The sequence below is a fragment of the Ammospiza caudacuta genome, chromosome 5 (genome assembly GCF_027887145.1).
Source record: "Ammospiza caudacuta isolate bAmmCau1 chromosome 5, bAmmCau1.pri, whole genome shotgun sequence".
NCBI lineage: Eukaryota > Metazoa > Chordata > Aves > Passeriformes > Passerellidae > Ammospiza > Ammospiza caudacuta.
Genome location: NC_080597.1, coordinates 55234177 through 55259653, shown reverse-complemented (window position 1 = coordinate 55259653; position 25477 = coordinate 55234177). Strand labels below are relative to the sequence as shown.

Sequence of the window (25477 nt, the reverse complement as noted above, 5' to 3'; positions counted from 1 at the left end):
CTGTTTTTTTTTCCCTTTTTGTGGTAGCCTGTGTTTCTGCAGTAACACATAGTATAGGTTATTTGCTCTGTAGTAAGAGAGGATGTTCATTCCTATCCATGTGGACTCTTAGCACAGTTACAGCTGCTCCAGTACCTTGTACTAACATTTGGCACTGGAATTGTTATTTACTAACCAGAAGTATTTCTAAATTATTTAGATACCAAGCATTGAAGGGAAGAAACAGCTAACAAACATACTTGGTGTAAACCCATGGAGTTTAGTATTAAGCTGGACAGACTGAGTTTGTATTTTGTGGCTTTTATCAACAGCCCATTTACAAATGTGCTATGAGTGGGAGGAAGGCAGATTCACAAGACAGGTTGGCCTACCTTGTTTGAAGGACTGGTTTAAATGTGTTCATAATACTGTAGTTCAGGTTTGATTAGAAGACAGTACTCTGCTAAACCTCAGTTTTAGATAGCCTAACTAAGAGGCTGAATATAAGCTTGCATTCTGAAGTACAGCTTGTTTACTGTTCCACTGGTAAGAGAAAATACACTGAAAGTTCACCAATTTTTATTATACCCCAGTATGTGAGCAACTTTCTCAAAAAAAATAGAGTATTTCTTTCTTTCCATATTTCTAACTTTGAATTCAGAGGTAAACCCCTGGAGATGATGCCTGTACTAATTCCTATATATCTTTTTGCCTTGAAATGGAGAGAAAGTGTCTTTCCTATTTAGATCAGGATTTTTAAGGTTCAGACAAGTTGTTGGATTTTGAGACAGATTTTGGTGGTGCCACAGTGTCACCACAGAACTAAGCCATGCTTTGCAGGAAGGTGTGCACTCTCTAGGGCTCCCGTCTCTGTGGAGTGGAGTACATTGGTCCTGGGGTTCAGTGCCAGTCTCTCTGTCTTCCTGTGTAAGCATGATGCATTTTGTTGACTTTGTCTTCCCTGACATAAATAAATCCTTGCTGTGTATGTCCTTAAAAGACTTTTTCCAAGGCAGGTGCTTTGAACCAGTTCCTGATTTCCTTGAGTGGGAGAGGGAGCAGAGGAGACAAGAGCTGCTTGGCCGTGTGGGATATTGGGAGTTGTGTAGCCATGAAGGTGCTGCCTGCAGAGCACAGCAAGCAAGAGCAGCTGTGTGTTTGAGCAGCATGGGGAAGCATTACAGGAATTGAACTGGTAGGGGTGTCCGGGTCTTCTTGCAAGTACTTGATTTAAATCCAAATGCTTGCTGTCATCATAGTGATGATCTGCTGCTTTCAGCCAGGCACTGAGCAGCTGCCCTGAATGCTCAGCAGTGTTGCAGAAGCAGTGCAGCACTATTTGTTGCTGTTATCCAGTAGCTCCAAGTAACAAGAACTGTCTGGCCTCTTGAGGGCAGTTCAGGGAAATGCATTTGACTTAGGATAGCAAGGCTGGATAGTGCCATTAGGAGGCCATGAATTTTAATTCTTTTCTGTATATTTCTTCAATAGTGAAGAGACCTTTGCTCTTGCTTTAGGAAAGAGGCACAGTGCTGAAGGGTAGATAACTACTGGCAGTAGTAATTTCATGGTTTCAGTGTTTTCTGCATGACACATGCTGTCTGGTTTCCTGTGCCATGCTTTTTGCTGCCTGCCCTTCTTCTAGGCTCACCTGATGGGAAGTGACTACTTTGGTTTTGGGGACTTATACCACGAGAGTTCATTTGACTCTGTGTCACTGTGTTTGCCCTCATGATCCTTTTGGAGCAAGCCTTGTAGATCTTCCTTGTTCCTGTTTTCCCTCATTGCCACCTGTTACACTGTTCATACTGCTGCTTCCCTCCCGGTTCTTGAAAGTCATTGATAGCCAGGGCAGTAGAGGAGAATGAAACAGCATCAAAACTGAAAAAGGCTCTGGAATAATGCTCCAAGTTCAAAAGAAGAGGGAATATAGTAATAAAAGGGTTGGTTAAGTAATGGATGTGGGTACTACAAAACTATAGAAAAGACAGGGACTGATATGCTTGTAGGTTCAAGGCACTGGGGTTGTTGAAGGGTAGAGAGCTGTGAGTGATACCAGAATGGGAACGAGGGCTGCTGCACTTGACTGAGAAAAGATGGGGAGCTGCTGAGATGATATATGGTCTTGCTGCCTTAGTGTGGGGTTTTTCCCCCCATCTGTCCTTTCCAGCTCTTTTTTTCTCATTGCTTGTTTGCTCAGGTTTTTTTCTCTGCTGAAATGAATAGGAAATGGGAGAAGTTCCTAATATCAAGGAGGGAGTATATGAATTCACAAAGCCTAGCCAAATCTCTGTGTCTTGTGTGAGGCACAGCCCAGCCTCACTGATGGGGTATGCCTTGCTGCTGCTGTTCAGCTGCATTCTTGTTGCCACAAGCTGAGCATGAATGGATGTCCTGCCAGGTAAATGAATCTCTTTCTTGCTGAATCATGCCATTTTGTCTATTTAACCACAAAGGCACTTTGCTGTGTGCCTGGGGGCTGGTTTTGTATCATAAGACAGTTTTATATTACAAGAGCAATTTCTTCACTCAAAATGTTGATTGTTTGAAGTGTCTTGGGGCATGCTGAAGGAGAGTCATTGTGTATCAGCACCAAATGGGTCTATTTTACAAGAAAAAGGGTTTTCTTGACTAAGGAAACATTTTTATGGTGTGTAATTTCCTTGGTAGAAAATAAAGAGCAGGTGGACAAATGAAGGAAGCTGTGTCTTGAAAAATCTGTGCAAAATAGGAAACTTTAGGTTTTGATATAAATCTTATGAAATAGGGGAAGACAAAGGGGAAAGGGAATATGACAACCCATAAGAAAATAATGATTTAATGTCTGTCTTCACTGATGTCCTGTTTGGTACTTTACCTAGCAATAACCCTTATTTTGGGAAGTTCACTGACTTGAGGTAATTGAATCCTTAGTAAATAAATCCTAATAATTGTTTGAAGTGTGTATTTGCTTATTTCCAAAATAATACCAGTTTACATATATAAGCAAAGATAACCATGAAAGTTAAAATTTACAAGAGGTGAAGAATATCCCACAGAAGAATCAAGGCTGTGAGCAAAAATCTAACCATTCATAAATAATTTTATTTAGTTTTTTAAAAAAACAAATGGCTTAGTAAAAATAACTTGGATACATAGCTTTAAAATCTAAATCTAGAATGTTCATTGCCATAAAAAATTAATTTAAAAAATACTTATAAAGTTTTACAAAAAAAGAGGTGGACTTTGCAAAAATCGTAGACTTCAAGACATTTTGACAAAATCTTGTGATCTGGGAAGCCAAATCTAAGAAAATAGAGATGCTTCATCATTTTTGTGTGAAATGTATTTATTTTGAAGAACTGGATGACATTCTGTAGCTTATGTTGCAAGTTGGTGGTTTCAGCTCATTTCCCTGTTGACTTTTTCCTGCATCTCTCACAGATTTCTGTGTTGTCAAGCAAATAAACCAAATTTAAAATCAAAATGATTAATGGACTGTTAATTCCTACAGGGCAGGGCTGAGGGTGCAGGGGAGGGAGGCAGGGGAAAATTTGTGCTGCTGAAGTGGATAAACAGGATGTCAGTTTTCTGTGCAGATTGTCTGATTCAGTTTAATGAATGTTTGCTCTACTTTTAAAAAAGATAGCTGGATTAATCATTAAAATAACCTTGTTACTTTGTAAACTGACAAAATAATGGGAACCATATCTCCTTAGTTATTGAAGGAGGAAGGACTTGTTATGTTTTACTCAGAACAATTCTGATTTCTGTTGGTGATCCAGTGGTGATGGTCATCTGAGGTTTCCCAGAGGGCAGAGAGATGTTTGGATCGCTTGCATCTCAGAAGATCAAGGCCGATGCTCTCAGGCTGTTAGCCATTGGGAAATGCTATGCATAGCTCTTGAAATCTGCTGGCATTTGCTTTACATACCATATGCTCTGATCTTTTAGAGGTTACAGTAAGGTTTCATCTGCAGCTGCCCTCTTGGAATTTCTTCAGCCCTTGCCCTTTCCAGAGCTTTCTTCACCTCTAATGCTGCATAGAACATGTTGCTCAAGAAAGCAGAGTGAGACAGCAGGTCTGAGGGGAGCAGAGTTGTTGATCAGCTACTCTCTGTTTGCTCTATAATAAGGGCTGGGTTTTTTCTCAAGTCTGAGGGGGAGAAAAGGGCTTTGTATCTTCTGGGAGAGAAATGTTTGGGAGGAGAGTAGTGAAGCTTGAAAAAAAGATGTTTATGAAATAAAATGCAGGTGATGTGAATAATGATTCCTTAATAAGTACACTGATCCTTTAAAGAAAGGTGTATTTGCTCAGAAAATGAAGGATTTCTACAATCTTCCAGAGAGGTTCTTCAAAAGCTCCCCATGCTCTCTCTTCACTATATTGCAACTTTTTTTTTTCTGGCTCCAGTAGTTAGCCCCTGCCTGCCACAGCTGTTTGCTTTCATATACAGAATGCACTCTTGCTTTCTCTGTATCTGGAAGTGAGCTTAAGAAGTCAATATTTTGTCTGTGTTGTGTGGTGGGATATATTTGTTCTCTAGGGATTAATTAAGTAGATGGTGAAGTCTTTTCAGGTTGACAGTACATTTCTGTCTGTCAGAACAGAAGAGCATGATGCAACATAAAATCAAAAATGTCTGAGTGAGGAAAAGATAGACTGTACCATTCTTGTGCCTTTCTAGTTCTGATGAAATTTGGGTTGACACAGAATCCTGTCCCTGTTCATGTTCATGGCTCTTGCTTCCAAATCACTTTTGCAAGCTACAAACAAAATGATCACGGGTATGAGTGGACTCAAAGGAGCATGACTGGGGATGTGTTCAGGTCTTTAATTCTCCTTGTGCACAGGCTAGCAGCACAGTTTCACTGGTTATAGTAGCTGCTGGCTGATGAAGCATTTCATAGTTCAGTGGCAACAAATTACTGAAGCCGTCAGTGGCAGAGTGAAAAAATGTGAAAAAACCCCATCACTTCCAGAACATACATGGGTACACTCAGCTTTGTAGTATGGCAGCTCGTATCTGCTTGAGTTGCTAGGCAGCAGAGTGCTATAGTGACCACTAAGTACCTTAAGTGACCAAATTTCTGTTGTAGTTCCTGTTCTTAGCTTTGTTTCTGACAGAATGTTTACAGAGTTCAGAAGGACATCCTCAGAGGACAGTCATGCAGTTGTGTCTGTGCCAGTAGGATCATCATAGTAGCTGAAGTGGGGCACTGGCTGTGACATTGCCCTGGCTGTTGCACTGAAGTAAACTACTGTATGGCACTAAAGTTTTAACTCCACTTTTCCTTTGCTAAATGTAGTTAGAATTCAATATTTCTGGTGTTAAAAAATCTCTGAGAAGAATTTAAAATCTCCCTCCATGTACTGTGTTTTCTTAGTCCTCTTCATCGTCCTGTAGCCATGTTAGTAACAGAAATAGGTTATTTTTCACCAGTTCTTTTCACCTGTTGCCTGAAAAGCATAAACAAATTACATTAGGTTATTAATTGCAGGTATCATATGGTATATTCAACACAACTGCCGTGAGAGTTTTATATTACATATCTACAAAAGATTGTTGCCCACTACAGTTTCGTTGCCCTTAAGTTGCCCACAATTTCAACAAAAAAATCCTTTACTCAGCAGGTTGGAAAGCCATGAGGGAGAGATTTTATACTTCATGTGTCTGCTCTTTGCTATTACTCTCTGAACAGAATGGGAGTAGTTGTAAAAAAACACCTTTTAAACAAATGTAAAATGCCTTAGATTCAGTAAAAGTGATTTTGTGCTTGCATTTGCTATTTTTATTTGTGTTTTTGTCTAAGTGATTGAGATGATCAAGAAAGAAATATGTTCCTGGAATATATTTGGTGGTGGTAGACATTAGCTTAGCTGTTGGTAGAACAAATGTAATACCAAAAAAAGCCTGTCATAATTTACTTAGAATAAACTAATTTTGTAACTTAGTTTTTAGTCTTAGATAGAGAGATAGGAAGACATTTTGGGCATATGCTGGAGCACATATGTTCCATTTATGGAGCACTGGCGTACACTAGCATATATGGAGCTTGTTCCCTTTGGTGGGGTGCTGCTGTGGTGCGCAGAAATTTTATTCAGACTAAATTTTTTTATTATATTTATATAGCCTATACAAACCTTTATAAAAATAGGTTTTAATTACTTTGATTTTTAATGCAGATCTGAAAATACCATGTATGTTTTTTGTGCTTTATCAGGTTCTGATAGCCTTTATACACATAATAATTTGAATTAGGACAAAACCTATTCAATACTAGTCCCTGTTTTTTGGTTTGGTTCGGTTTTGTTTTGGTTTTTGTCTTTATACACTTGATGGTTACCTCCCTTCTGTAAATTCATCATAATGGGATTTGCATTCACTGTCCCGCTGTCCTCTCTGTCTTAGAAATGAATTACCTGTAGATGTGAACATGGGGTTGTTTGACTTGCCCAGGAGCAGGAGCTCTCTGGAGGCTGTTACAAGTTAACAGTAGGTGTGTGTAAGCTGGTAGCATCTCTGCACTAGTATTAGTATTGCAGTGATGGGATTCCCAGCTGTTGTGTGTTGTCTGCATTGGAGGTTTCAGCATTTGAGTACTGGCTGTGGATATTTTTGTGGCGGTGCACCACATGAAGACTATTCCAGCAGAACAGGGCTGGTGATTACATATGGAGTATCTTTACTATCTTTCCTTGCCCCTTCATGCCTCTTTGCATCTCTGAAACTAGTTTTCAGAGTAATGACTTTGTTTCTATTCTCTCTTCTTGAATGTTTAGTCTCTTGCACAGGAAAGGAAGGAGAACATGATTCTCCCGAGCCCCCAGGCCCTTCACCTCTCTTTCAGGACTGATGTGCTGGAAAAACAGAGTTGGTTAAGCCTCTGCAGTCTCCCAATGCTGCAAATGCAAGTGCTTGTGCAGTGTTCCAGGTGTTAGATGAAATAGTCCTGTTGGAAAACTACTGCTTTACAGAGCTTCTGCCTCCCTTTCTTCTCCCTCCTTCCCTTCCAGCCTGTGACCTGTAGTACAGCAGGCTTAACGAGGAGGTTGCAGGAGACCAGCTCCTGCTAACTGACAACATCCATTTTACAGTGGAGGGATGCTGAAGTTGAGTATCTTGGCCACAAGCATGACATATGGAGCAGTAAATGGCTAATGCTTTATTTATTTTTTAAGTTGGCAAGTATTTTTACTTTGATTTATTACTCTCTGAAGAGTGTTTTCTGCCAGTATTTCAGTCATTCAGCTTCTCTCAAGGAAGCAACATTTTAGGTTTTTCACAGTTTTGCTGGAGGAAGAAATCCTTCAGGGAAACTGATTGGTTTGTATCAGGATCAAGGCACCAATCCAGTTTTCTGATTACTTCGCATGTCAGACTAAGGAGAGAATGATAGTGATTGTAAATGGTCTCCAGTTCTTAAAACAATCACAGAAGTTAGAAAATATCTATAGAAAGTATCTCAGCAACGGCCAAGAATACTCTGAGGTAGATGTTCTGTGGAAGGCACTCTCAGGGACTTCTGGCCCAGTTTAGAGTGTGATACACAGCTGTGCTCCTCAGTGAGTTACCCATCTTTATGACTGTAAAGATGGCCCACAGGAAGAAATATTAATCCTGCTTCAAAACAAAGTCCCTATTTCTGGCAAGAACCAGAAGCATGGAAATGCAGGAAGATGCATTTAGCATTCAGACTCTTGGGGAATTTAAGTGGGAATGGAGTAAGCATTGAAGCCAGTAATAATTTCTAGATTTGGAAGATGGAAATTAGGGGTAATACATTAAAATAACGGTTAGAGGACTTTTTTTTCCCCAGAAAAAAATCTTATTTAAGAAGTATTTGTTTTGCAAACCATTACATAGAGAGAGAGATAATACTCCCTTTCAGTAGGGGAGAGAAACAAACTCCTGTGTGTGAGTTCAGTGTGCATGCAGTCGCTCAATTCAGAGCATGGCCTTTCATGTGTGTTAACTCATTATTTTCTCTTTTATGTTATGGACAGAGATGGGCTTTCTCAGGACAGAGAGCTTGATTCTGCAGTGCCCTGACGTGTGTATAGATGTAGCTAGTCAGGGGTGCTCGGTCCCTGGCAGAGCCAGAAGTGGGTTATGAGTGAATCTGGCTGAATAGTTTTCTATCTTGGGCTGTATTCAGGAATCAGAGAAAATCTTGGGTTTGGCTCTTCTGTCTTCTACCACAAACACTCTTAACTTACACACTGAGAAAGATGGAGACATTTCAAATGTTAAACTTGAGGAATGAATTAAATATTAGAAAAAACTGCAAATTAGGAGTTTTGCGGAGTATGTACACTCCCAGATGTATAGCTTTCACCACAATCAGTGATTTTTGTATGAGACTCGGAGATGGCAGACAATCCCAAGCTTGTTATTCAGTTAAGAGTATAAACCCACTGAAATTTCTTCTGATAGCAGAGAAGTGAAATGCACTTTTCATTGAAACATGTAGTTTTTCTGCCTCAAAAATGTCGGTGTTAGTCATAATGCCCTTTAACTTTTTTATATTATAATTATTTATTAAGAGAGCCTGTGGCACTAAAGCGTGTGGCATTCCTTCCTGCTTCCAAAGTGAGTACTTAGAAAAGTAGATTTCTATGTTTACTGTACTTTAAAGAACCCTTTGCACAGCTACTAGGCACTGCAGTGATAGTAGATACATTGCATAGAAGCTCATTAATATATATTTTAGTAAAAGCGCTGTTGTTCTTGGAAGGTGTGACTCATGTTTTTCCTCTTTTGGACCTTTGGAGGATGACCTTTTTGGTTATTGAAGACCTATACTGGAGCTCTGTGTGTGCTTACAGTGTTGATTTGTAAGGAAATGCAGTGTGTTGTTCAGCTGTAACAGCTGTAAAGATGCCGTGTGACATGATGGAGACTAGTGAAACAGGAATCCTCCTTTCAGTGCCATCTTCATTGGATAGGCCTTTGCAGGGGGAGGGGGAGAGGGTATGGGTACAGGTTTCTCCTTAAAATTAACATGACTATTTCTACACACACTTCTTACATATCTCTGTGTGTGTCTGCATGCCTAATTCAAGGAGTTAGATTTGGCGAGCAAGTAGAGATTAAGGCAAGACCAGTAGCTGCCCAGGTATCTGTGAATTACTCAGTTCCAGACCTTTCATTCAAATGAATGAAAAAGGTAATATGTAGATGACTGTTAAAGCCCAACATTTGTGGATTTGTACGCTGTTTTATACAGAGTAAATACATCTTATTTACCCATTAATTAAAAAAAAAAAAAATCACCATAAGTACATGTTTTGTGTCCTAAATAGATTCCAGAATGAAATAATTAATTAGAGGCCATTTGGCATGTATCCTACTGATGGAGTTACATATTTGTTATATTCTATTCTGTTATATATTGTGATGTTGTTTGTTTGATTTTCAAATGAAATTAAAATCCATGAAGCCTATAGCTTTAAAGTCTTGTATACTGAGAACAAAGGGAAGCTCAGTCCACTGACATGGAATAAAGTTGGGAGTCAAGAACAAATGAGAGTGTACTTCTGCTTTAAATAAAAGATAAAAGGGTTATTTTTAGTAGGGAACACCAGTTAAAACAGCCTTAAATTACACGTAGCTTTATCCTGCAGTTCAGAAAGGGTTTGTTGATGCTATAAAGAAGACACTCCTGCTCTTTACAGTTGCAGCAACCAGTTTTTCTTAAGCGTCCTTACCAAGGTTTGTACTTCTTAATTTACACTTGTATTTCCTATTTTTAAATAGTTCAAAGGTTATACCTTCTAATAGTAAAAGATATTTCAATTAATCTCTAAATATTTGTACGTTGAGACCAGACCTTATATACCTAAATCACTTTGATAAGAATGTAGTTTTCAAGAAAGAAATGTCTCATGATTTTAGCTTGTATAAAGTTTGCTGCCTGAGTCTTACATATTTTGGTTACAAAAATGTATTTTTGTTTCCACGTCTTAAACCATGTGAAATTTTAATAATATTTTCAGATGTTCTTTAACTTTGAAGAAAGACTTAACAATATTAAACTTTGAAAAATATTTTTATTTCAAAGAATATAAAAAATAGCTAAGACCATTCTGTTTTCTGCAGTATTTTGGAAGCTTGCTTGTAATATTCTGCGTTGAACTGGCCTGTGGTGTTTGGACCTACGAGCAGGAAATAACGGTGAGTCAGAAAAGGAGGCTGCATTTTTTCAGCAGAATAAAACTAAGTTTTCCATTAGCTAGCTGTTTTCTAATTGCTGTAGTGTTTATCTCTGTTCATTATTCTGACAGTTTAATTTCAACTGATTGCCTTAATTTTAAACAGAGAATTCTCCTGAGGGAGCTTGTCTGTCTGGAAGGCCCTGTCTGGGTTTCTCCTTACCCCCTCTATATTTGAGAGCCAAATCCTTCATCCCCCCATTTAAGAACTTAATTTTTTGTTAATTGTTGCTCAGGCAGGTTCTCATTGAAGTCTTTGATATTTTTGAGGATAAATTAGAACTTCAGGCTTAAATATGGATTTTGAGAGAGGAGATGAGAATTTGAAGGGATTTTGTCCCGAAAGTTCTTTGTGTTTTAAAGGGTACTACATTGTAAACAGACAGCATGTTCTTTCCATAGAGGACTTGCTGTCTGCTAAAATCTGCACACTGCCTCCACAAGCTATAAATGCCAGTTTTAAGCAAAACATGTCTTGACTATAAAACACTCTTCTGTAAACTTGTGAAGAGGTTTTATCTTTGTCTAGTTTTTATAACTACACCAACCTTTAATTTTTCCAACTGAGGACTTGTAACCATCATGTAAGAAAATAGGTAAGTGTTGAGCAAATTAAACTGGAATGTAACTGCTGGCTGCTATATCCTTACATCTTGTATTCAGTCTGGTACATTTTTATGAACAGAGGGACAAATAATTTTCTCTCATCTGCCAAGATATGCCCAATATAATGGTCTTTCCAACAGTGAATGACAATTATATTGCAGTAAGATGTTGAGGTGGCTTTCTTGATATTTACACAGTACTTGGACCAAAGGAATTTCTGGCAGATTTGAAGTTACATAGCAGGACTTTTCATCAGAATTCATTCCCTTGCAGTACAGATTCCAGGAAGCTGTTCTAATATAATAGAGATTGAGGCTGTTCCTTTGCTTTAAATGTCAGCTTGTGTTGATTCATTTTAAAATTGGGAATACAGACAAGAGGCATTCTTCATGTTATGGGCGCAGCTGCCCTCTGCAGGGGTTTTGCCGAGGATGATTGTTACAACTAAAATGCATAATTCCACAAAAATCTTGTCAGTAGAAAGTGCCTGAAATATCATAGCCTTCACAGCACTGGAATGTGCTTTTTCAACTTTCACTATTTAGTTAGAAAACCTGAAGTGTGGTGTGTTTTAGTCTGACCCCCAAGCTTTTGGTTATCTACTATTCTACTGAAATCCAAACCTGGATGAAGGCTGGCATAGCCATACCATATCTTATGTCACTGGTCAAGCTGTTTCCCTCAGAAGGAAATATGGCTGTCTTTTCAGCCCTTTGCTAAAGGAAGCAGCACTGGATTTTGTGTCTGCAGCTTCTGCAGTGGGTCACAGAGCAAACACAGTTGCTCTTTTTTTTGCTTTTCTTTGTCTCTTTTCTTCTCTGCCTATATATATGTTTTGTTTTTTTTTTTTTATTCCTCATCTCCTGAAATACTGGTTTAGGTTGGGTCTTTCTGGTTGTTGTTTTTTTGTTGTTTTCTCTTTTCATCTGATTTCTTACTGTTATTCCCTTTGTCCTAACGCTGTTCTTCATGTGATGAGGTGGGTTTCTTGCGCTGAAAATCATAAGGAATGTGGCAGTCTTGAAGAGAAAAGTTATTTTCTAGTGGTTCTTCCATACCTGTGCAGGTCATTCCATAGAATGTGCTTCCTTCTACTCCATGAAGATAAGACAATTCACTCTTATAACCATAGAGTTGTCTTGATATCATATTGGTTTCAGTGTAGCATTAAATCACATGAGCCCCTGGTGGGTTTCAGAGACAGTTGGCATTGGTGTAGGTGGGTGTGTAGTGGGTGATGTTGTCAGAAATGTCAGTGATGCATAACTGCCTCTGCTGATCCAGTATGGGCTTTCCTTGGTATGTGGACAAGTTGAGTCTCTAAGAGTCCTTGCATAAACAGCTTTCCTACCAGCTCATGATAGCTCTCAGCATGTAATGTGCCTCATGACTAATTTATTCCACCCACAAGATTGAAAAGCCAGTGTGGGTCCTGGGCTTATTTATGCATTGATCAAGCTTTGATAGTCATTAAAAAAAAATAATGAGTAATTAGATCTCAGTGGCAGACTGAGCTTTATAGGACTTAGATTGAAATCAAAGCAGCATCTCTTACTTTTGTTCGTCTACACATGAGTATTGGGCATAGTCTGACGAGTGCATCTCAGTCGTGTATTATTGTGCACTGGTGTGTATACGAGGTGACAGCAAGATATTTAATAGGTACCTCAATGTACTATTACCTGTACAGTTTTACCTGTTGGTATTCTTGCAGCAAACACACAGATTCTGGAATCCCTCCTTAGCTCCAGCATTCAAATTCCTTCCCTACAGTGGGGTTTACATTGTTTCGCTTTGCTTTTAATTTCCTTCTGTCACTTCTTGAATTTTTTTTTTCCCTGATTTCCATTGATTTCCTAAAGAAGTCAGATATATTGTGTTGTGGATGTAACCTTGGAATGTGTTTAACTCAAATAAGTTAATTAAAAAATATTCTAGCAAATATTTGCTTAATTGCAGCACTGTCAAATATTATCCAAAGAAAGTGGAGTGCTAGCTTACAATGCAGACGAAAGAGAAATGCATTGAGTGCAAAACTAAATTAATTTATTATAGTGACCTATGTAAATGTTTGTGATAGAAATATCCTATGATAATACTTTTATGTATTTTTAGTACTCTACTGCAAACATATTTTTCATGTGAACCATCGTGAGTTCAATGCAAAAAATCTGCTAAGTGAAAGGCACATTAAATTTCTGGGACCTTACTATTACATTGACAATATGAAGCTTTACTAGGGCATCAAAAATGTAGTATAACTTAGCAGTGGTAATGAAATGTTATCAAATGTTCCTATTTGTATTATGGGCTCAGGCAGGCAGTGATTGTCTCTATATTTTTTGCAGAGCATCTAGCACAATGAAGACCAGTTCCTTGAGAAGTATTGTGCAAATTTTCTTTTCTTAGATAACATTTGTTGCTATTTACAGAATTCCCTTACTGTCAGCTTCAAATTGAATAGGAGAGCAAAGTTATGACTGCTAGAGGAGCTGGGCTCCCCTCCCATCCAAGTGACAGCTGATATTGCAGTTGTGTGTTCTTTCACCATGACTATTAAGGCTGATAGAGACAAGGCAAAACACAGCATGGATGATATGTGGTGACATAGAATGGTGACTTCACTCTTCAGATCCTTGTTTTGTTTTGGCACACTGAAATTTGTGCTGCTGAATTGAAGTGAGGTTTTGATTTTGACTCATAACTTCACTTTATGCCTGGTGCCATAGCACTTGCCTCTGTTCGTTTGCAACAGTTGCTAACTGGGGTGTCATATTCAGACAGTGGAGAGCTCCAGCACCTCACTTCTGAGTTGTCACAGTTGAAAGAAAAATACTTCAGGAATCCTTTCAGAAGAGAAGATACTCACAAGGTTGTGAGTGTGTTTGGGAAAAAAGATCTTAGGGCCTTGTCTATACTTCCTTGTTCCTGTTCTTGAACAAGTTACTGAAACGGAGCACATTCAGTATACCTGTGTGCAGGACTCCAGAAAAAGCCAGAAAATGGCTGAAAAAACTCCAGAGATAAATTCTATCTCAATTAATTTTACATATGTAGAAGTTAGGCATTTAGATCAAAGTTTTTCACCTTAGACAGTGAAGTGAATTGGAGACATAAAGGGAACGATTCATCTGCTCTGTTTAAATCATTTATCTTGAGATGAATTTTCCTATTTGGCGATCTGTTTATTTCTACTAAGACAACACCAGGGGGATGCCTAAACTAGGGCAGACAAATACCAACCCTGATGACTTGGATGGGACTCAGTTCAAGTTTCATGCCAGGTAAAAAATCTGGTAATGATATAAATAAATTGTACTAAATCGTGCCTGAATGTCTCCAAAATGTAACTGCTTTTCAATGTGCATTAATTTGTAAGCAAAGGACACAAATAACTTTTCCTTGATATTTTAAGAAAAGCTTGTAAAGTATCAGTATCATAAAAATTGCAACACTTGTTTTCCTGTTTTGTTTGTGTACACAGTTATTTTAGTCCTTGCACTGGAAAGATCTCAGTACAGATGGAACCTGGGGGTTTGGAGCCACAAGCCTGCTGATCCACTGTGTCAGTCACTTCTCTCTCCTTGCTCCAGGTTCCAGTGCAGTGGTCCGATATGATCACACTGAAAGCCAGGATGACCAATTATGGCCTACCTAGGTACCAGTGGCTGACCCATGCTTGGAATTTCTTCCAGAGGGAGGTAAGATAATAGTTAATTAATGAACTGAAGGAGTACCTGCTCAGTGAAAAGGTTTGGCTTTAAGTGCGTAGGCAAAATAAATGCAAGTTCATTTGGTATGAAACACTGTGTAATGTCCTTTACCATCACTTGATATCCAATTCTTTGCTTTTGTAGACCCTAAAGGTACTTAAACACCGAAACCAGAATGTTAATAAATTAATTTAAATTGCTAATGTTCTCATATCTTTTTTCAGTGAGGTTAGGACACCAATACCTTTTAGGATTACGATAGCATTAAAGGATATATGATATATGTTAAACTAAAAATCTGCAGGTAAAGTAAAATGACTGTATCTGTATGTTGTTTTAATATTAAACTGTGCTCCCATTCCCATAGGCTCTGTTAGTTTCCTTTCATGGAGCTGTCATGGTTAAGATTTGTTTAGCTGGAAAGGAATGGGAAAGGAAGTTTCCAAAATGATGCCAACACTGTCTCTTTGGCCGAGGTTTGTGAAAGTGATGAGGGTTTTTATTTCCTTTGACTGGGGGGTGGGAAACAAACCAAAAAGCTTCCTTGTGTATTCGCAGCTTTGCCCTCTAGCCTACTAAAATTCAGAACTGTTTTTATAGAATGAAGTATTATGTTACAGAAACATGAAATTGCCCAAGGTAAAACCCATTAACTCCAAATATAACTCACGTGCAGGAAGAGGACTCTTTAAATGCCTGTCATTGTGCTGCCCTTGTTGAAATCTATCATTGTTGCACAGATTTCCTGTTTATTTAAACATTTCCTGGCAGCACTTGGTTAGTCTGTATTTATACTAAAACCTGGAAGAAAGAGGTTACACACCAGCATCCCCCTCCTCCCCCACCCAGTTCCCTGCTCTGGCCATGTGAGTGCTCTGTGAAACTGAGTAATTCTTCATGTGCAGGTAGAGTGTTTATGTCTGTTCTGTACCTGAGATAATACAGTCAAATGGTCACTATCAATTTGCCTTGAATAGAGCTGGTACTGTATCTTAGTTTGAGTGTATAGGTTAATTAAATACTGCCTCCTCTCCTAGTTGTTATAGTTTCATCATAATGAGTGGTTATAACATGAATATTAATAATAAAACTTCAACTAAGCCCTGATTTTTCTATGGGAGAAGAATTTCCTTTAGAAGTTAGAAGAAATTTTTAGAAGTTAGATTTTCCTAATGACACCTGTGACCAGATGAATGATTTGGGGAACTGAGAAAACTCTTTTACAGTTTCTATTTAACTGGTGGGCTCTCATTTATATTCCATCTACCCATAGTTTAGATGCTAGATGTATGAGCCTGGTATGTGCTTTATGTCTGAGTAAGCACTTGTGGCCTTTCTTCAGTCAGCAGAATTGTAATTGCAATTCTGTTCAAATCTGTGTTGCAATTTCAAATCTGTTCTGTTAAAATCTGTGTTGCAATTTCTGTTCGGAGGTTCAGTCCCAATCAGCTTGTTATTCTTTCTTCTGTATCGTTTAACATCTGAGGGAGATGGGAAATGTGTTTTCCCCCAATTCTCTTGCTGGTCTGATATCAAAGTTGTGACTGTGGTAGGGAAGATGGAAAGGGTGAACAAAGAAGAACTTGGTGGGGGAAGAAAAAAAAGAAGAGATCAAAAATATGAGAAAAGGGTGTTAATTGCAATTGCAGTGAGGCGCCAAAGCTTGAGCTTTCCTTAAGGCCCAGTGCTGGGAGGAGTTTCAGTAACAAACCAATACAAACCTAAACACGAGAGATGTGATATGGAAGGGAGAAGTGAGATTTTTAGGAGGACTGGTGAATTAAAGGCACAGTGTGTGCCAGCATGTCTGGGCACCGATCTGCTTGGTTGTGAGCAATGAGTGGTGTGGAATACAGCACTGTGGCTCTGAAGCAGGTGGAGAGGGCCAGCTGTGTTCCCAAGCCTGTGGATCAAAGGACTCAGGGAATTACTTACACTCAGGCTGGTCCTGGAGGATGTTCAGGCAGGGAAAGGTAGCATCTTATTTCTGCAGCAAACCATCTTTTCAATCATGTCAAGTCCACATCCAGTGCCAAACCAAAACTAATATAGCTGCTTCACCCTTTTCTATGTGAAAGCAGCTGCTAATGTGAGAGACTGGTCATTTGGCTTTTAATCTCAGGGTGTGCTTTGCAGAGAAGAAGATAGGTTGTTGGTCCTGGTGGGTTTTGTAGCTCATCTACTTTGCAGCCAAACTTCCTATTTTTGTGGTTGATTCTGTTGCAGTATTTATTTTAATGTGATACACCTTCCTTCCATTATCAGTTTTCTTTTCAGCATTTGTGATTTTCTATACATTTTGCTTTTTTAATTTTTTTCTTCTATTCAGATAAGTCTGTGCTTTTTCTGTTTACAGCAAATGTGTCTGTAGTTGTGCACTTGCAAGAATAGTCCTCACTAGTATGACCTTTTTCTGCTCCTCCTTTCAGCCACAGGTATACCTGTTCATTAGTCAGCATTTTGACATGAAATTGTGTTAGTTCCTTGTAATAAGGATAGGAGAATCCAGAGACAGGACAATTTCTGTGAAGCATCCTTTGAGGAAGCAGTTGGGATTTAAAGGACAGAGCAGTATGTTGGCTGCTTCTCAAGTATTCATTGGTCACTACATTACATTTTTCATGTTCCTTTTATGTCAAAGTACAGCAAAACAAGATATATGGAAACACTCATAGGTGGTTTTTTCTATGTAAATATTCTGAAAGTTGGTATTAGGAACTTTGTTAGGTTTTTTGATGACCTACTTAACCTGTTGAAGAAGTAGCATCATTATTACTGATCTTGGCTAATCCTTCCTTTGCAGTTTAAATGCTGTGGCGTGGTGTACTTCACAGACTGGCTGGAAATGACAGAATTGGACTGGCCACCTGACTCCTGTTGTGTCAGGGAGTTCCCAGGATGCTCTAAGCAGGCACATCATGAGGATCTCAGTGACCTCTATCAGGAGGTAAGGAGAAAAATACAAATATATTGGAAGGTTTTGTGCATTCTTCCTGACCCAGTAATTTTCCAAATTCATAATTTGCAGTGCAATAGAACAATTCTTTTGTAGAGTAATTGCGTTTATGGAAAGTGTTTATGGTTATTATTTGCTAATGCTGAAGCAGAGGGAAAAAAGAAGGAAAAACAAACCCACCCACACACCCTTACCTGGAAGTGAGGTGAGTTAGTGGCAATGCTGTTAAAACTTGAGATGTACTTAAAATTTGAAGTGTTTGTTTTATATTGGTTAGGTTGGAGTTCAAATTTGTTCTAATCCAAAAGTTATAAATTAGGTGTGACATAATGTCCAGGCTGTATCCCATCAAACTGCCACAGGGTAAGTGGAAGAGTATTTTAGTGAATTGTACAGTGAAGGATGCTTTTGATAATTCCTTTGACAGATGAGAGCTCTCTTGTTAACAGGAATCATGTCAGGAGGCAGATAATTTGGTTGTACTCTGAGCATGTATAGAAACTTGTGAAAGTGCTCTTCCTATATTACAGTATGATCATTTAAAAAGAATTACAAAGAAAGCCTTAAAACAAGGCAAGGACCTGTTTGAACTTGAAGTGGGTAAGGGAGGTCATCATAGCACGATATTACTGTTTTTAGGGTGAAAATTATAAAAACAAGAAAACATGCTCTCTACTAAAACTCTCTTCTCACAAATGTTGAGTGAGGTGAGTAAAGTCACCTTTTTCTGAAAACTTCTTTGTTAGCCAGTTTTTATTTTTATGGTAGGAGATCTCTGAAGACCTGTAATTGTACATTCAGTAGCAGTAGAATGACCAGCAGTCCACGTAGTCCAACAGCAGACAGGAAGTGTGGCTCAGTCACGTAGTTGTGAGGATCTGAGAAGAGATGCATTCTTCACTGGATTGCTTTTAGGGTACTACACGGTGCATAGGAAGGAGGATGGGCCTTAGAATCATGCTTTCAGATGCTGCAGCATGAGCATTTCTCCAGTGGATGATGCAGCTCTGCATTGTGGAAGAGTACCCAAAGAACCATTTTCTTCTCCCAGTCTCACAGGCTGTTTAAGACCTGTTCTTACAAGAATCTGTTGTATGGCTCCTGTTAAGGAGCTATGGAGCAACAACTCTGAAGCAGAGGAGATTCACTATATAAACAAGCCAAAATGAATATTAGCTATTGGCAGGAAACAGTCAAGTTTTGGGGAAATTTATTTGTGTGGTACTATGAACAGAAGTTATTTAATCTAATCTGGACTTTCAGACATGCATTTTAGGAGGCTGTGTGCTTGCACTAGGAAGAGAGAAGATAGAGCAGCCAAAAGGCAGGTGCCTCAGAGGCCAGTCTGTGCTAGGAACCTTAAAGATGGTGGCAGAGGCTGGGGTTTTTCCCACCAGTTACTTGTAGACCTTCTCTTGCCTTTTGATAAGGCTCACAGCACTGACAGCACTGGTTATGCTTTAGAAGTGTCAGTCCCTGAATGAGAAAGGCATTCAGGCTTCTTCTACCAGTCCCCTACGCCTTTTGAAAAGCTAAAAATTGTGGCTTACTCTGCAGTAATGGTTGCTTTTTGTAATACTGTTGCTGCTGTTAATGCCATACAGACAAGTGTGTTGTAGAGAGCCTCCAAGGAGTATATAGAAGATGTAGAACATTCATTTGCTCCCTGCCTGAAATGCAGGAGTATGTAAGCAGTGTCACTCGGTGAAAAACTGTTCTTTGAGCACAGGAAGCTCAAAAATTTCTGAGAAATCATTGGAATGTACTGTGAAAGTGAAAGGTTTTCTTTTGTCCCCTCTTTTGCTAACCTTTCATGCCCCTGCCACAGTCCAGGAAAATGGTTCTTTGAGCCCTTCATATAGTCAAGTTCTTTTGATTCTGTTTGGAGAAAATTAATAGCCAAAGGTGATTATTATGTAGGACATAATAATAAGTGTTAAGACCCACTTGATAAAAGAAAGACTGCTTGGCTTTTTTTATTTTTCCAAAAGAAATCTGAAGGGCACACTTATGGTTCGTCTCTTACTGTACCGCAGAGCATTTTGCATGGATTCAGCAGTTAACAAAAATTTATTTTTGGTTCTCCACTGCAGAATCCATTCCAAAAAGAGACAGGCTGTGTTCAGTAGTATCAGCCACAAAAATACTTCATTTCTCTTTGAGATACATACAATATTTTGTTGGCAAAATGTTTCTTTGCATGGCACTTGCCTGTGGGGTGTCTCACAGACTCTTAGAGTATGCTTGCTAATAAGTTTATCAGTGTTATGCAAAAACAGCTTACACTTGCAGGACTAATCTGCCTAACTTCTGCTTTAGAGAACTGAAGGAAAAAGCGTTTTTAGAAAGTGATTCAAACCAAACTTGCATAGTCTGGTGGTTTGAGAGGGAGCCTGATAAGATTAGCCTCGCTAGCCTAAAATTGGTTTATGTAAATATTTGGCAAGTCCATTCTGGTACTTCAGAAAAATTCTTTGTAGTACTTCAGAAAACTGAAGTTTGGTTTGTCTGGGACTGATAAATGTGGTTTTTTTTTTTTGTAGCTGTGCTGTGATTTTTTGCTGGGAACTCAGAGCTTTCTATAGTCTAAGTTGGAATCCTTCACAATTTAATTTTTGCAGAAAGAAAGGTGACTTACAGTTCTGCTTGAAAGTACTTTTGTCAGGAATCATATTTTCCCTGCTGGATATTGAAAGCTATTTTTCAATTTCTTGAATTGCTTTTATTCTGATGAGTTTCACCTTTGGTGCAGTTTCATGAACAGATTGACCTTAGAGCATGACCTTCACACATGGGAGTGTGAAGATGATGATGTGGCCTTGGAGGTTTATTGTGGTCTGAGGACAAGAGGAGCTCTGCCCATCTTGTGATTGGGAGCTGCAGTGTAGATAAAATTATTGGTGGGAATCAATATCTTTAAAAAAAAATTTGAACTTGCATGTTCAATATTATCTTTTGGTTTCTGGCATAATTTAGATTATACTCAAAATTTGCTTAAATTATTTTTGTCTTAATTTTGGTTTGGTTTAATATTTAATTTTACAACTTGCATTAATATAATTTTGAGTATACTCAAAATTTGGGTGTACAAAAGATTTGTTGAGTTTGCTGATGGCTTATTTTTTTGCTCACTGAAGTGCTTTATTTCAGTTCAGATTTTTACTCTATGAAGTAAATCGGTAATATGTGCTAAATAAGAAATACATTCTTTTTTCTATCTCAAGACTGAAAGTATAAAGCAAATAAATCGGGCCTTTAATCTATAGCTTTGTAGGAATCTGAAGCTGATTCTCCTGAAGGATTGCTGCAAAGTTTTAGACTATATTTGATTTGTCAACAAGAGCTCCCTATTTAGTGACAAGCTTTTGCTGAGGGAAGTGTATTTATGTACTGTTTAATTGCAGGCTGCCAACTATGGAAGTGTCACATAAGCAGAAATAAAATGCATGAATGTGAAGTTAACAGTGCTGGCTGTGTTTTCTCAGATTTGAAGCTAATTTTGAACATGTATTAGAGCAGAGCTCTGAGAGCATCATTGAATGGAGGAAAACAGTCCACCTAGGCTGAGCGTAATTTGTCTCAGTTCTGTGTCTGTGTACTGCAGGAGATGTAGGCATTAATGGTATTGCTCTCTGTTAGTGGGTGTTTTCTCTAGGCAACAAATGAACTAAGTTTGAATATTGCTGTGGTAGAACATTTTTGAATTGTGACCAGCATGCACTTTCATCTCTTCAAGTTAAAAGTACTAAAATGCAGGCAGTTTCTCTGTAATTAACAACAGATTTGGGAAGTGATATAGCTGCAACTGCCTTACAGTTGAAGAAAAGAAGATGCCAATGTGACAGTTTTTGTCCCCATCTCAATTCCAATTACATTGCTTTTGGTACAATGTTGCTTTTTTTTAATTGCAAAGATTTCATATTTGCTCTTTTTTGTGTGTCTTTGCTGCTGTTTAGAAAATGAAGTAATGAAACAAGCAGAGACATCAAGATCCTATAATTTATTCTGGTAGAATTATCAAAGAGTACATTAATTTTATTTACATCCTAAATGAAAATCTGTTGAGTACAGTGTGAATTCTGTGTGTGTGGCAAAAATTGGACCTTACATCAAATGCTTCTAGGACTGTAGCATTTGAAATTGGCTTTGGGGAATTTATGTGTGATTGAAAAGTGTTATTTATCATGTCCTGTCTTCAGATTCCATCACTTTGATCGATTGCTTTATTTTCTTAGAAAAGCTATAAGAAATATGAAGTGAGGATGTAAATGCAAAAAATAACATTCTCAAGACAGTGCCCATTTTGATGGATTCCTGACGTCTGTGTCTGGGACCAGTGCCCATCCAGTTTGTTACTCTGAGTTTCCCCTTGATATGTATTTTACTGAGATAATTGTGCTGTGAAACCCTGCAAAGCTTAGAATGGAGAATAAGCATCATGCAGAGTAGCAGAGGCCCCTCTCTTCTTGGTTTTATTGTCTCTAGGACTCTCATCATCCTCACTGAGCGACAGGACTGTAACTTGTGCTTGCACTGCTAGCCAGCAGTTCCCAAAGCTGCTGCCTCTCTGTGGATCCCTGCCGCCTTACACGGGCTTGGGAGCTTCTCTGAGGCCTTATATGGGAGTTAGTTGGCCTTGGAAGCAAACTGTGGGGCCTGCATTGATGGTTTGGAAAGAGCTAAATTCCATTTCTGTGAACATCACCTTACAATGTTGTAACGTAGTTTTCATGGGATTTTTGCTGATGAGGTTACGCAGCTTCCATAGATCTTTCCTACAATACTGTTTTAGCTTCAGAGTGTAGTATTATGTGTAGGAAAAGTCTAAAAGAGTTTAAAATAGTTGCCAGCTTTGAAGATCTTCAATTTAAAGAGAAAAACAAGATAATAAAAAGGATTTTAATGGCTTTTTAGACCTTCACAGAACAAGTTGAGTTTCTTTAACAATTAGTGAGAGTTGATAGTAATTCAGATTAACTTGGAGTTATTTCTGAAAAGTAGCACAGATATCTTTCAGTAAAGTCTCTGTGTAGAGCAAACTTAAAGTTGGCATTATGGAAGCAGTTAAAAAGTAGGCAAAATAATTTTCAAAGGAAGGAAGGTTTGAAGGAAGTGAGAGATTCTTGAGAGCCAGAAAAGACAGTAGTGGTTAGGATGAGCTAAGCCTTGGGTACTGCAACCCAAATATTACTGACTGGTTTTTAATCTGTTTTTGTTTTACAGGGATGTGGTAAAAAAATGTACACTTTCTTGAGGGGGACGAAGCAGTTGCAAGTGCTGAGATTCCTAGGAATCTCTATTGGAGTAATGCAGATCCTGGCCATGATCCTCACTATTACTTTGCTGTGGGCTCTGTACTATGACAGAAGGGATCCCAGGGCAGATCAGATCATGGCACTGAAGAGTGATACCTCGCAGGAGCTGTCATGTCATTCCATGGAGCTACTGAAACCAAGCCTCACCAGGATCTTTGAACATACATCCATGGCAAACAGCTTTAGTACACACTTTGAAATGGAAGAGCTGTAAGGGATGCGATGAATCTGCGAAGTCACAGAGGATTTTTTGTGTTGTTGTTACTTCTGTTCTGTTCCATCAAATATACCAGTCTTCTTATGTGTTGGAAACCAGCTAGTGAATGGAAGTGAAGAAGATCAGCAAAGAAAGATGAGCCTGTTGCCAGCCTCCTAGCCATGTCCTCAGCTGTGAAAGAGTGTTGATTTTGTGTGTTCATTTTTTAAAATGCACTCATTCAGTTGGGCACAGTAATACTCGTTGGCACAAGCTGTGTGAAGTGTTAAACACTGACTCAATCACAGGTAGACTGAACCTGTAAGGAAGCATCATGGGAAGGGAAGAGAAATATTCATCTTCTGAAGAAACAACTGTGCTTTGAGCAAACAAAATGTGACTTCAGCTGAAATTGACTTTTAATAAGCCATTTGGAAAATGTCTTTATCAGGGATCTATGTATGTATAATTGTGTGTTTTCATGTGTGCATGGAAAGCAGAGCTACAATTCAAGTTAATACTTGGATTTAAAAATTTGCAAGATTTGTAAAAAGGGCGAGATTTTCTTTTTTCTAACAAAATGTTTATCTTAGTTTTTGTTCTTAAAGATGTTCTAAAACTTCTATTTTTATCTAACATAATGGTTTTTTTAGTTTTAAATATATTAAACAGGGATTGAAAACAAAACTATTGCTGTGGACAATAGACTTTAGTTTTCTGGAGAATTCTTCCTTCAGTTTGTTCTGTGGACTGTTTCTTAGTAAAAAGGAAGAAAACCTTAAACATTCTTGCCAAAATGGGAATCAATAGGGGAGTAGCACATTTTTATAGATAAATATTTTCTCCTGTTCATGATTCCCCTGAAGCTAGACACAAAAGACTGCAGGAAAAATGCTTACAGTTCTGGATGCTATTGCAATAATTGTAAAAGTACTCAAGGAAAAATTTTACTTTGATGAGGTGAGTGCTTCAGTAAGAACTCTCTGGTGGCCTAAAATGCCAGCCAGAAACATTAAAATGTATTTATTGAGGTGGGGAAAGTGCATTTTACTGTATTTTGATGAGCAATGTCTATGTCATAGGATTATTTTTACAATTGGCCACGCTCTTGAGATATATATTTGTTCCATTGAGTATAGTAGTTTGTGGCAAATGGGCTTTTTACATAATATTTCATTAAAAATTAGTTCATTTGTTTTGGAATTTGTAAAAGAAAAAAGAAATCAAGGTGTGATTTGGCAGACAATAAAATTACTTTTCTCTTAAATTCTGTAATAGCTTTTGTTTTTTCAGTCCTAGAGTGGGAGTGCTTTGGATGGGCATTCGGAAGGTCCTCCTGCTAGTGTGAGTTAATTTGACTTACCCATTCCTCTTACTCTGTTGTGGAGAAACTGCAATGTTAGTGCAATTTTCTTTTTTCTTTTTTATTACTTCTGAGAAAACGTCTTAAGGGCTTGTGAAATTAAGCACTTCAGTTGCGTGGGCTGTTTGCTTTTCCGCAGTCTGCTTCTGGGTATAATTATTTCGAGGGTACTATTGCAAGCAAGATTACCTTTCTGCTTTTGTACTTCTATAGGTGCTAATACCTATTTTGGGAGGTAAAAGGAGAGACCATCCCGAAATTTTGCTTGGGAGTGTCTTTGTCAGGAATACATTCTTATGTTCTGCTTGGGAAGCCTTGTCCCAATGTTGCTGCACAGGCAGAGCTGAGTTCCACCCTCCCACTGCTCAGCCTGGGTAGCATTGCCTTAGCTAAGGGTGAGGTTCCTGCTAAGGAGCAGGTGTCCAACAAAGTCTGAGTGCAGAGCAACTCCAGGCTTCAGAATGCTATGCTAGTGGTGCTACACAGCGCATTGATCATCTCTTGCCACTGTTTAAAAATCAAAAAAAGTCCGTACAAACCATGGATTGGGAAATCTTGATTATGGATTACGTGTACACAGCTACATTTGGTAGTGAATTACTACTGAATGTAGGGAATTTCACTTAAATAATGTAAAAAATGTAATGTAAAAAGAAATATAAAATTCCCTTTTTCAAGTAAGCCTCAGCCCTTAAAGTTTTACCCCAGGAGTGTCTGTGGAAGCCTTGTTTAGCCATGCTTCAGATATTCCTTGTCTTTCCATACAAGGACTGTTCAGACTAACATGGGGGTTGCCTGTGTATCTTCTAACCTGGATGTATTCTAACCTGCTCATCAAGGAACAAACAGGGCAAGCCAAGCTAGGGGATTGTGTTGGGATTTAGAGATATTTAGAACCCAGGTCATTTAGTTTTAAGCTGTCTGGGTGTGAGGAAGCACTGCCTTCAGGTGTAGTCAGGTTTCTTTAACAGCAGAGGATTGCTTAGACACAGAGCCAGCCTCCCAAAGCAGTGTTTATGGACCTCCACAACAATGAACATTTGGGATCAGGAAAAGCTCACTTGGACTTGGCTACCCAAATCCTGAGCCTGTCTACATTCTGGGAAAGAATATTTCTGTTTTGAGTATTTAACTGCATTTGCAGAAATAGGTCT

General features: G+C 38.5%; 1 protein-coding gene across 1 annotated transcript in view; it reads left to right on the top strand.

Moving 5' to 3' along the window:
- Positions 1 to 24216, top strand: part of TSPAN12 (tetraspanin 12) — a 41037-nt gene extending 16821 nt beyond the window's left edge. The window contains exons 5-8 of the mRNA XM_058805243.1: positions 10062 to 10136; positions 14374 to 14481; positions 17297 to 17440; positions 22673 to 24216. Coding sequence (XP_058661226.1) covers positions 10062 to 10136; positions 14374 to 14481; positions 17297 to 17440; positions 22673 to 22978 — 633 coding nt within the window. The 3' untranslated portion in view covers positions 22979 to 24216. The remainder of the gene's footprint in view (positions 1 to 10061; positions 10137 to 14373; positions 14482 to 17296; positions 17441 to 22672) is intronic.
- Positions 24217 to 25477: the final 1261 nt, after the last annotated feature.